Source organism: Cygnus olor, chromosome 2, assembly GCF_009769625.2.
Source record: "Cygnus olor isolate bCygOlo1 chromosome 2, bCygOlo1.pri.v2, whole genome shotgun sequence".
Classification (NCBI taxonomy): domain Eukaryota; kingdom Metazoa; phylum Chordata; class Aves; order Anseriformes; family Anatidae; genus Cygnus; species Cygnus olor.
This window is the reverse complement of record NC_049170.1, coordinates 140,217,414-140,231,051: the sequence shown is the minus strand read 5'-3', so window position 1 is coordinate 140,231,051 and position 13,638 is coordinate 140,217,414. Positions and strand designations below refer to the sequence as shown.

At 35.5% G+C, this 13,638-nt stretch overlaps 1 protein-coding gene across 23 annotated transcripts in view; it reads right to left on the bottom strand.

The window, feature by feature from the left end:
* The window catches only part of RIMS2 (regulating synaptic membrane exocytosis 2), a 468,287-nt gene that overhangs the window by 79,465 nt on the left and 375,184 nt on the right, over positions 1–13,638 (bottom strand). For 13 of the 23 annotated variants that reach the window (XM_040546640.1, XM_040546641.1, XM_040546661.1 and 10 more), the window contains one exon: positions 12,943–13,043. The exons of the other annotated variants lie outside the window; for them this stretch is intronic. In XM_040546640.1, the coding sequence (XP_040402574.1) occupies positions 12,943–13,043 (101 nt within the window). The remainder of the gene's footprint in view (positions 1–12,942; positions 13,044–13,638) is intronic. 23 annotated transcript variants of the gene reach the window in all.

The following is a 13,638-nucleotide window of genomic DNA, read 5'->3' as shown; positions in this document are numbered from 1 at the left end:
TCAGTGGTTTGGTGCCACCTATTCACTTATTTCACTAACTGATGCTCATGCATACACTCTTAATAAGGAGGTCCTAAAACCTAGAAACCTAAAAATCTCGAGAGCTTGATTTCACTACGGGGCTAAGCCATGTTGCAAACCGCATCCTACTGCCGAATTAGTAAATGAAAACTGAGCAATGAAAAACATCAAGCAAGCCAGCGGCGGGCCATAGCAGCAAAGAAAAGTAGCCTGGGCTGTATTAACTGCAGCATAACTAATGCATAATCAGCAGATCAAGGGGAACGCCATATACTCAGCACACATTAGACCATGTCTTGAATATTGGGTGGCCGCTTACAAGAAAGACATCAATAACAGACTCAAGTTTTGCAAGGGAAGGTTTAGATTGCACATTAGGAAGAATTTCTTTATGGAAGAGGTGATCAAGCATTCGAACAGGCTGCTCAAGGAAGTGGGGGAGTCTCCATCCGTGGAGGTGTTTAAGAGCCATGTGGACACGGGACTAAGGGGCATGGACATGGTAGGTCAGGTTGATGGTTGGACTTTATGATTTTGGAAGGCATTCTCCAACCTAGAGGATTCCATAATTGTAAACTGGAGCGAGTTTAGCAGAGGGCCATGAGATGGCTGGGGCTGGAGCACTTGCCCAGGGAGGAGAGCCTGGGGTGGTGAGGGTGAGGGGGACCTGGGTTTGTTCTGCCTGCAGGAGGACAGATTTGGGCAAACCTAGCACCAGCCTGCCAGGCCATACAGGGAGGACGTCAGAAAGACAGAGCCAAGCTATTCACAGTGGTGCCGACTGATACAAAGAGAGACAGTTTTACTATTGTGACAGTGAAGCAGTGGATCAGGTTGAACAGAAAGGTAGTGCAGTCTTCATCCTTGAACGTTTACAAGACCTGAGCAACCCGGACTGACCTCCTTTGTCTCTGTCTTGAGCCAGAGGATGGACAAGACAGCTGCTCATGTCCCCTCCAACCCAAATTTCTATGTCATTGTAGGGGTCAAGATGACCCTGGAGCTGAAGAAGAAACTGCAAGGGCAGCAGTAACACAGAAGCCACTAGTCTACTACTGTCTAAGCCACTGTCTAAGGAGAACTGAAAATCAAGAGAGGGGTAATCTGAAGGCAAACCAAAACAAAAGACAAAAAAAGTTGTCTGCTTCACGTATTCTGATTTATGGTGTATTTTTAAAGAATTCCCTAAGTGTACAATATAAAATAAATATAGCAGAACAATAGCAAATGTTCTGGGATTACACTGAGGGGAACTTACAGGACCTGCAAATATTCAGTACAGTAAAAAGCAGTGAGACAGCTCTTAAAAAGCATTTGGGTCCCTAAAGGAGCTTAAGAATTAATTTGCCTGCAAGTTTTTCTGCCTACAAAAGATTTGTTCCTGCAGTCAGTTTCAAAAAATTAAGCAGTCTCTCGTTCTTCTGTTCTGTTTCATACAATTTGATGTTAGGAAGATCAAGACAACCTCTAGTTTCAACTGCACTGGTATCTGCTCCAAAATCAAGATGTTATTGATGCAGAGTTCATTCACAAAGATAGCTTCATCCAGTCTAGGGAACTAACTGTTCTTACTTAATCTTACTTGAAGTCAGGACCAAATTTTATTAATTTTGAAAGGAGAAGGCATTGTAAACTTTCTGCTGGGATATATGAAATTACCACATTATTGCAAAGATGCTGTTCAAAATCCCACCCCCCCAATGAAAAATACAACATGAAAAAAAAAAAGTTGTTTAAGGTAAAATAAAAGGTAAGTAAAACAACACAGCAACAATTCAATGCATCAACTGTAAAAACTCAAAAGGCAATCCAAGACTGCAGTGAAAATCTAAGGTTTATAATGGCCAAGCAGGTATCTCATAATAACTCATCAAAAGCTACCTTAACGTTACAATTCAGAGAGCGCTTCAACTTCAAATCATCAAATTACTGGAACAGGACTCAATGATATAACAAGTCACAATAACAAGAGTTTACCACCACTGGTCTGCATCCTTGGGTAGCATGCCTGATGTACTCTATAACTAGATATCTACTTCAAAAAAATAAGACAACTGATTTCTATTATCTATCAAGAAAGGTAACTGAGATTTAAGAAGAGTTTTCATAGTCTGAATATTAAAGTAAGATGATCTTTTTCATGGTCCTAGCTGTTAAATGAAACAGAAGAGAGATCCAGGTATAGCATACGGTTAGGATGAAACAGCTGTATTTATATTTATATTCCCATATAAATGGGAGTCAATAGAAAAGCTCATGTGTCCTGAGGATGGACTTCACCTTGTTACAAGATCTGATGATTCCAGATCTTCAGATCATCCCTACGCTCATCCATGGTTTCACAATCTACTGTCCAATTCCATCTAACTATCTCCTATACTTTTTATCTCCTGCTGAACTCCAGCACATTTGTTAGGACAAACTGGCAAGCCTGGCTACAGGTAACTCACTTGTTCAGTGGGCTTAATTTTAGTGATAACTCCTAATTATGTTTCTGGTCCTTTCTGGTCTTCCAACTCCAGTGAATCCTACTTACATGGGATAAACAGAATCAAAGTGTGCTTCCTGTATTTGCTTCTGTTCCTCAAGTGGTTCATCTGTCGTTTTTGTTATCACTGCACTCAAAATCTTTTCCACTTCATACAGTCCTGCCATCCAGACAGTGGTTTAATTTTTAAGGATGGTAACAGGGCAGGACTCCTGTTTTGTTTAAGAAGTGCTCAGGTCTCCGGTTGTTCTACCTAACTTGGACTTCTCCAAGATGTTACTGTGCAAGATTAAGCTATGAAGTCAAACAACATGCATTTTAAAGAGTTGTCGCTTAACCTGGATTATAAACTACATTTCCATTTTTTGGTGGTGTTTTTTTTTTTTTTTGTCCTTGTGCCTCTTGTAAAAACAAATAAAAATACAGAAAGGCAACCATCTTTGTTTATTTTACCCCAAAAGCCTGCTACATATTTCAACAAATCTGATGGTTTGAGAAAAAGAGTATGAAGTTGCCCCCTTAATAGTACTTTCTCTATGTAACATTTAAATGTGACTTTCACAAAATTTGTCCTGGGACACAGCACCATTAAAAGAATTCATGCCGAAGGAAACATCTGGATTGACACATGGGCCATCTGGTGAGTGTTTATTCCTGTAAGCAGAAGTGCCTGAGGACCATGAGTTACAAAATTGCTCAAGAACAGGATATAAATACATCTTTGTACAACTTGTCTTTATAAGTCGTTAAAGCCACAGAAATCAAAGAAGGTAGCCTCCAAAATCAAGCATGATTTGAGGGAAGGTCCCATAACCTTTTCTTTATCTTTTGTTTTCATTGATTCTCAGAATACATTTTGAAAAATTCAAGTCCAATAATAAATGCATAAGCTTAGCTAATAATTTGTGTACAGGATTTTCTGCTGATTCGTGTTTACCTAAAAGGGAAACAAATCTGCAAGATGTAGATAGCACCATCTCCTTATCCCTCCATAGGCAAGTTAAACTGCTTAGAAAACATTAATTTTCCCTAAAATGTATTTCCTCGGCACCTTTACTCCTGTCATTTTAGGATACTAGGGAATAAAAAGCTGCAGGGAGATCCTAAGCATCCAGTCTGCTCCTGGGGAATGGAAAAAATGAACTCTCTTTTTCTCTTTGTCATTATCCTTCATTTCTCAAAGAGAGAGAAATAAAATAAATTAATAAATTAATAAAAATAAATAAATAATGTATCACGTCTTTCATATCACTTCACGAATTTTATAATCCTTTTGCTCTTTCCTTGTAAGGCCAATTTGAATTCACTTTTAAAGAAAATACTTAACGCCAATTACCATTAATTACAACTTCAACTTCACCACATAATACACTTTAACAGCAAGATATTCATATATAACATTTCAGGAAAACAAAGGAAAACAAAGAAAAAATAATTGAAAGGAAACTGTACAACGAATTTAGGTAATTTCACGAGACAGTTACCTGTATTGGAACTATTCTTAGGGTCAAGAACTTCTGTGAACATTTCTGATGTTTAATGTCTATGAATTTAAAGAACCTTGAAAGTTTTCATTTTACAGATGTTTCCTTGGTATAGCATTGGCATGGCATTCCTAAATTTGTGTGTCTGGAAACCAGTTTAGAAGTAGGAAAGATAATATTTCTAACACTGCCTCCTAAAAACCACCCAAGCTACTTTACAATTCTTGAAACTAAAAGTCAGCCTGTTTATCAGCAATGAATTGACGTTATCTTCTCTTAGATCCAGAAAACTGTCAGTGTTTTCAATTTTGTTTTCAGAAAATCATATTCAAAGTAAGTAACATGCAGATACTAATAATTAGCTACTTGCTTCAGATTAAACTGCAGAAGTACGCAAATCACCAGACTTGTTTTTCATCTGACGTTATCTGTCACTCTAGAGAGAAAAGAAACAGGGTGATGCATCCTGGTTTTGCAGAATTTAATGGATCTCAGATACTGTATGTAAGGAAACTAATATAAATTCTTTTAAAGATGTGACATAGTTTGAAGGCAAAAGATACACCAGATAATTTTTTCTGTTATAACAGAAGTTGAACTACATGACAAAATTGTGTTTGGCTGTATGACAGATGATTGTTTTTCTCAACATAAACTGATTCTGGAAGAAAAACAAATTCCAAACTTCTTTTCAGCTATGATACTTAAGGTTATTAGATGAAAATGTATATATTCAAGGCAAAGATTTAGGACAAGATGTTCTTCTGGGGGAAAAGAGAAGGTTCTGTTTATGCAGACTTTAATATAAGTTTATATAATTTTATTTTAAATTTCATGAGTACTACTAGTAAAATAAGTTTACTGCAACAATTTAACTATTTTACAGTTTGTATTGCAAAAATGAACACATTTTGGGTACATCATTACCCTGTTCAGAATTAGGGCTTGAATTTTCAGAACTGCTTTTTTTTTTTTTTTTTTCCTTTTTATTCCTTGTTGTTATTCACCGATTCCAGACTGTCAGTGAAATCACTGGTAAACTAATGACTTCAATCCGTAGGAGCAGGATAATATTCTTTCTTATTTATTACTGAAGAAATTATTCTATTGCCTAACACTAAACCAATATTAACTCCTGTAAGCAAGGCTTTACTTCCAAATAAAAGTCAGAAATAACATAGGTTAGAATGGCTGCAGAGATAATTCCGTGTTTTAGTAACCTTTTCACTAAAAATGTTGCTGAAGGCATTAAAGCTTTACAAACAAAATATATCCCTACACTGAGCCTCCAAGGTGCTGATTTAACTTTGATTAGATCAATTATTGAGCTTTGACAGAAAAACAGTGCTGTGTTAAATACCCACCCAAGTTCTTTACCTATACTACTTGCACTAGGGATGTTTGAAATCACAGTTATAGTTAGTATAACTAACTGTGAGAAATTACGAATTTAAGACACTTGAGAAAAAGAATGAAAAAATGCAATGCCTTGGGCAAAATCTGAGAGACTCAAAGCTTTTTTCTTGCATGATAGATGGTAAAAAATCATCAAACCCAAAATCTGTTGTTTGGACAAAGGTTGATAAACAGGCAAAATTACCACTGACTTCTCTGGGGCTGCTATTAAATAAAACCAACCCATTTAATACAAAGAAGCACTCACAGAGACTGGACAAAATAAAACATCCACACTAATAAAACCACTTCACATGCCTCATTATTACAGTCAAAACACTTTTAGTGAAGAATTACAAATTATAAGAGCAAACTCTGGTTGAATACTTGACCTAAGGCATGCCCAACCGAACCACCCGGAGCTGCTCGCAGGTGGCCATCCCATGAGCACCTCCTGCAGGATTCCTCGGTTTGAATTCTACGCATTTAAGCAGGCTCTATGCCAACACTGCACTAGAACTCCAGGCTTATCAATTCCTACTGCATGCAACGTTCTCCTTGGTTTTTCAAGGTCAATAGCCTAGGAAACTGATCCAGCAAACATGTTTCTGGCTGAGCTGGAGCAATGGCTCTACCCTTGTCATCTTCTAAACGTGAATCACAGCCTTTTCATGCCTATTCTGCCTGGCACAGAATTAAGCAGGAAAAACGCCTGTCTGGTGTGATATATATTATTATAGATTATCACCCTCACTTCTTGGGGCTCCCTGACCATTACAGCAACTCAATTAACTTCCTATATTCTGCATTTTTGAATGTCACTAAGGCACCCAGATATTTAGTACATATTTCCCAATTATTTTGTTGTTGTTGTTTTCTCTAAATCTTCTCATCTATCATCAGCATTAGTTTTAGTACACCCTAGAGAATGAACTCAAGACACAGATACATAATTTTATACATTAATTGTTATTCAGTTCAATAGCATCCTGGAACTTTATGGCTTAAATTGAGGAAAAAAACTGTAAACAGAAATAATTTAAGTTTACTACGAAAAGACAGCCACTCTGAAAAAAAAATAGACTAACAGTTTAACAATTCACAGATCTAGACAAAGCAGTTCTGAGAAGAAAATGTCTTCTGTTATAAAAAGGAAAAAAGGATTTTTTTATAAGATAAATTGTAGTGATTAGTCTGGTTAGAAATTGGTCAGGACAGTACCCAGATGATTTTTAAATGTGATTATTAGTGGAATGGCTACAATTACACTATTGAATATGGCTTTAATAGATTTTTTTCATACGCATCTTGAAATATATTTACGTTAGATAAACACTTCCCCCCCCAGCCCCGGGAAATATTTGCTTTTTGCAAAAGAGCATTTAACTTATTGCTGTAAGAGTAAAATCCAAGAATTTGTGCTACACTGAGCATTTTGGGTTTGATTTTTAAATCAGAAAAAGTAATTTTCTGCTATTGAACCCCCTTTATTTTTACAATCAATTCTAACAACTAATGAATATGCAGAACCAAATTAGACTGATGATTTTATTATTTTTTTACTTTCAGGCTTCATTTTTTCTCTTTGAGATTCATACTAACATTACAGGATATGTTAAGTTCATTTTATAATGCTTTCTAGATATACTATTAGCAACATAAGCTTACACAAAAACTAAGAAAATGGCTGACAATACAAAGCACCTGCAGACAGAACAAGCAAGTCAGTATCAGTCAATTTTTGTCAGCCTTCATCATGGTATCTGAATGCAATATTTGTGTTAACCATCGCATAACATTTCAGACTACCCTAAATCTCTGCTGGAAACACAGATATTCAAGATTCAAAAATAAATTAGAAAAGCATCAAAATGAAAACAAATTAAACAAGAGCTTGAATTAAATTAAGAAGAAACATGACAGCTATGAAACACTATGAAACAGAAATCATTTCTCAGAGTCTGGATATCATTAACTAAAGAAGAAAATACTCAAAATTACATCCACATCTATACTCAAAGTTGCTAAATTACTTTTAACCCATCAGCAAAATATAGGATTGCAATAAAAATACAAGTGAAATAAGAGATGTTTTTCACATTACCATGTGCAAGCAGTTCAAATCTAGTATTCTGAATTTATTTCACCTAGCTGCATTTTTAAGTCACATAATTAAACTTTAAATCCTGTATTTACAGGAACTAGGACTGCAACATCAGCAGCTTATTCCGTTAACTTTTTATATTAAAGACATAATAAAATTCTTGACTGAAAGTATAAATCCTATCAGCACTTTAAGCCATAGAGATTCTCTCTCCTATTTAGCAGTAGAAGCCCTCACAGATCACAAATGAACACGGCTGTTCAACAGGACCTGTGCTTTCAGACCAGATGGCTGGTTTAGCTGTCTAGGTTTCCGTCCAAAAATACAATTACCAACTAGTCCATTGGAAGAGCCATGGGACAGGCAATAACTAAACAGGCTTCTCACATGGAAAATCCTTTCTTAGCATAGCTGGTGTTTGGTTTTGGTTTACATTGTGAGGCAAAAAGCTTCTTGATGTGGAGGTGAGGAAGGGAAAGACAAAGGGACCCAGTAAAACTGTGCACAGCTATTTCCATCATAAGTCTATCAAATTCTACTGTCTAGGCTTGTAGCTTTACGGTTATCTTACAGAAAGTAATTGCATAGAATAACTGTGTGGTATTATTAATATTAATTATTGCTTTCTTAATTATTTTTCAGCAGAGCTCCATTCTAATTATTTTTCATCTTTTCAAGTTTTATCCAGATATCTAATATTTTAACAATTAAACTGGTACATTAAAAAGGAATCTATATGAAACAGCTTTCCATTTCTACGCTGTTTTCATGGAAGATGGATATCCAGCCTTGCCTCCATTTTTATTCAATATTTTGAATATGTCAAATTTACATCCTTAACAAGAGAAGTTGTAAGAAACAACTCTAGTACCAAACAGACATATTCATAATTGTTCACAATACAGCCCCAAAACACTATTATATCAAATGCTTCTATCAACACAGGTCAAAGGATACCACGAGCAGCTGTACCACTGCCAAAACTACTTACTGCAGGTTTCGGAGCAAAAAAGGCAGCTCTTGGACAGCTGCACACGTTGTGACTAGACTGACAGCTAAAGAGACCTGCTTCAAACTCGACCTCTTACACCTCCCAGGCTGCAGCTCATATCTTTTGCACATTCTTGCACCCAGGTAGCCCATGAGGAGGTACTCAATTCATTGCTGAATCAAAATGGCTCAGCCTGAAGAACTGCAACTTTTCAGCATTTACATGCTTCAAGGGCAATCCATCTGCATCTATACTAGTCAAATGAACACATGCTTAAGTCTTCTTTTCCACTGGTTAATTTATCTTGGTCTTGCTAAGGGTTTAGAAGGCCACAAAGGAGCGTGCTACTCTGTCCAGTTCTACTAGTCTGCTACACTAGACACAGAGAGAATTATGCTCATACATTTATGATGTACAGTATCTGGCAAATCTAAATCTTGAATTTTGATTGTTGACTAGCAGGAACTGTGGCATTACATACAGCTGATGATGTAGAAAATTTCAGTCTTATCATCAATATGAATCATTAAAGCTGCAGTTGGAAATTTCTCTTCAGTGTTCTGTATTACTGTTCTATTTGGCTAAGTAATCTCTTCACCAGTTCTGCTAACATTTCCAATTTTATCTTGTTTTTTACCACTTTTATCCCAACTTTGCTGCTCTAGTATATTATAACCCTAATTAATATATCACTGATATTATATGAAAGGATTTCTCTATGCCTTTTTGGAGGCATATTATTATATGTAGGCATATTGTAGGCATATTATTTCCTCCTAATAAAACAAGTAAAATGAACCTCATGATACTTTGAGATTATATGTGTCATCTAGTTACCAGCCTCTGTTTTACAAGTGGTTCTTAATAAAACAACCGTTTTTCACTATTCTGACTCTGATATAAAGAGCCTCCTTTAGTCTAGCATGCAACAGTTTTAATCACTCAGACCCTTTTGGAGTGGCTAATAGGACCTCAGTTGATGGAGTTCTCTCTTGATCTACACTGAGTTCACATTGATTGCAAACATGCCTAGGAAGTATTTTCTCTCTTTTCGCCCACTCTCTTTTTGCCCACTCTCCCCAGTCAACCCACTGGCCAGCTGTGGCAGCAAGGAGAAAGGAGCAGTAGGACTCCTCCTACCCTTTTCCCTTCATCTGTCAGCCAGGGGAAGGATTTACCAACCACAACACCACCTATTGATCTGCTTGACAGGAGAGCTAATGGCAGCAGCACCATACAAGAAGAAAGGCAGAGAAGATTTAAGAGAGAATTTGGGAATCATCTTCAAAAACCATCTCAACCAAATGAGATCAGAGAGAATCTAGCACACTACTCACTCAGCTTCTCTCGGCTCTGGTCTCTGATCTTGGCCTTCTCTCTTCACAGTGCATCATCTTGTTTGAACATTTAAGAACTGGAAACCTTAGTTTTCATCCAAAAGAATAAACTAGCCCTAGAAATATTCTTGATGAACATTATATATATCAGGCTAGTGTTGCAGAGTCAAAGTATGGCCAATGGCTATTTTTCTCTAGTGGAATGCTCTTCTACTCCTGTGCTTTCTTTTTGTGTAACCAGAACTCAGGTTTTCCTGCATGTCAGCTTTCAATGCTACCAGCATTGACATTCAGACTTCAGTATCTATTCCTGTACAATTCTACCAGTATTCAATATTCAGAAATAGCTAGTTGTTCTAATACCAAGAATACTTTTGCTTAATCCTTTACGCCCCCACTATTTTTCCTTTCATGTCTCCTCAGTTGTAAATATATTTCTATGAAAATCAAATATGCTGTTTGCTTTCCTTATGCCTGTGCTGAAACCATACTAACGCAACTTCTACATGTAAGGAGAGAACTCTTACACAATGTATGTATGACCTGCCAAACTCACGCATTAGAAATACTATGGAAGACAAAATACTCAGTTTTCAAAAAATGATGAGGCATGTATATGAATAGTAAAAATGCAATCTGCAATTATATCAGTCATACATAGCCATTAAAAGGAAAGGCAGTTTCTTATTTTATGTCAAAATAAACTTTTACCACAGGCTTCTTAATGCATGATTATGTATCACATCAGTGTAAAAAAGCTATCAGTACTGAATTCCAGAGGTAGAACAAAATCAAAGAGGTATATTAGAGGATAACTATTTTAATATTGTCCCACTTCTGCTGTTAAATCTTTTGCTTTCTCAGCAAAGAAGGGTGCTTTTTCTTAAAGTAATTATGAGGAACACTCAGCTACTGTTTATTTCCATCTAAAGAAAGACTTAGAACAGAAATATAAAAGAAAATTCTATTTGCTAGCTGTCCTGAATGTCATTTAATGCTTAGATAATGACATTTTTCTCAGGCATGACACACTTGACTGCCTGCTGTGCCAGTTGACGGTCTTAAAAAAAATCTAAGTCACTGTATAGTATATTGAACATGAAATTTCACTCAGCTTTTTACATATGTTTCACCTGATGATTCCAGAAGAATTTTTGTAGAAACCAGATAGATAAATTGTACTTACTCATTTTCTGTCTCTAGATGATATAAGCACTTAATTAAAGAAATTGAAGCAGTGTTAGCAAAAAAATGAAGACAGATCTCTCATATGGCAAATGAGAGATATAGTTCTAATTTGGCTTAAAAACTAGAATTTTTAAGAATGCATTTTCAATTAACATTGGAATTAGATGATCTTTAGGGTTCCTTCTAATCCAAACCATTCTATGATTAAAGTGAATATTCAGTGTCTAGTTCCATGAGTTCAGAGATAGAATAAATAACTCATTTTCAAATACTGAAACTACACTTTGGTAGAAGAGTAAATTAACTGTTTATTTCTGGAGACAATTTGTTTGATATTTGCAATAAATATACGACCATTTTCATAAAAGAATTCCATTAAATTTTTTCCTCTTTAATACATTCCAATAATACCGAATATTAAAATTTTAATTTAAAAGATAAAGATGTATTGTGAGGACCAATAATATGGTGTGAGTGAAATGGAAAAACAAGGGTAGGAAATGCTTCATTAGGTAATTATATTCTATTCAGCTCCCTCACATGAGAGCACATTTATTCTCTACACTCTATACCAGTCCTACTTCTGACTCAAATTTCAGGCAAGCACTGAGGGAGCAGGAAAATTAGCAGAATAAATCTGGTTATACATACAATACATAAATTCATTTTTTATGGTACATACAATCATAACACAAGAAGGCCTGCTCACAGTATAACGCTCACCTGTAAAAGCTAACACCTTTCAAAGCAGACAATATAGACACATGAAAATAATTTTGCCATAAACGTCATCACATAGCAAGCATCTAGACATGTCAGTATTCCAAGTCCCTCCTACATGTTAATAAAAATTCTTATGTGTTCTGTAGTAAAAAGTATACAGGGAAAATATGCAAATAACCATGTAGCACATCTATAAAGTTAAAATATTTTAAGCCATTTTCACAGGTTTTTTGTTTGTTCTGTCTATTTCCATTAATAGCTTTCTCCATTTTGCCAAGGGCTTTGAAAAAGTTCTCCCTTTATTTTCCCAAAAATTAAACACATTTTTTCAAAAGGAATTACATCAAGTATATTAGTCTACACCATGTGCAAAACTAATACTACTTAATAAATTTAACTTTTTTTGGCCTTCAAACATTAAATAGCTCAGCTTACAATAACTGCTAATCTTGTAAGCAAAGGAACTACATCCTGGAAATAAAGTCTTAAACAGACTTCTCTTCCTCAAACAGCTTTTATAGGTCAGAAGTCTTGTGTTTCTCACTTACAATCTGACCTCAATTAATGAAGTCTTTTAGAGGACACTAAATTATTTTTGTATAATAGGACTTTAAATTGGAAATATCTTGATTATTTTAATTAACACACTGTATATGACATGACCCTGTTCCAGATAGCAGGAAATTTTGGATAATATATTTGGGGCTATACTACCACATAACAATTCACATTTTTGGCAAATCTGGCCACATCTGATGTAGAAGCCTGTGCTGATGTATACAGCACCTTTCCAAGAGCTAAACTGCCACTATTAAACTAAGTAACACTATGGCCTTCAGTTTTCAGTAGACCAAGACAGACCAGTGTTCAACTATATGAAAGCCATGGACAGATTTCAGTAACTCTCATTGCATGTGTCACTCAGTGAACCTCTTTTTACCTTCTTTTTGAGCTTTTAAATCATGGCACTGCTATTCATTCCAATGGATAATTACACTGCCACTTTTAATTAACTTACCCTTCCTAAATTTTAGTAATCAAAACCAGTCTGTATTAAGGGTTTTGCTGCACTTTTCCAATAATTTTATTACAGATATGCAAGAAACTTTTACTGAAGAAACAACCTGCCACTCATCAACTGTTTTCTAAAAGCGATATTGGATATTTCACTTTAACATATTTTGTTGCTTTTCAAAACAAAACTCCCTTGCCTTTGAATGATAATCTTGTTCCAGCCTGGAATCTGATCCCGCTACCTGTTTGTACTTGCTCATTTTCATTTGGCGATTCCTCTCTTCTACATCCATTGAACCTGTTAAGTTGAAAAAACAAACAAAAAAGAAAATAAATACAGTAGTCCTCAATTCCAAGCGTAAAGTTACACTCATAGCATTTTTAACAGAAAGAGATGAAATCCGATTTACTTAAATTATGGTGTATACGATTTTAGTTTCTGAGTAACAATTTTGCAGAAAAACAAAAGTTGTAAGAGGAGGAAAATTGTAGATGAGTAAGTATTTCAGCAGTCTTAATAAGCACTGAATTACCTGCACAATTTAAATGAACCCAATGTTGTGGAAGAAATGAATGCAAATGGAATATAATGCTTCCACAGAACAGAGTTTTAATACAAAAAAATATTCACGAGAAACCAAGTCTTTCATTAAAAAAAAAAAAAAAAAAAAAGCAAAGCTGACCTGTTTATTTCAGGTGGGGATCCTGGTTCTGCATTTATTTTGGCTTGATACCAGCATTTTTGTACCAAATTACTAATCAAGTAATGACCACAGGTTGGCAAAGCCTCCATTTATCATTTAAGCATACATTTATTTTGCTCAAAGTATTTTCAAGATGTATAAAGATATGATAAAGAGCCACCCAGTGGTATCACTGTATCACACTCTAAT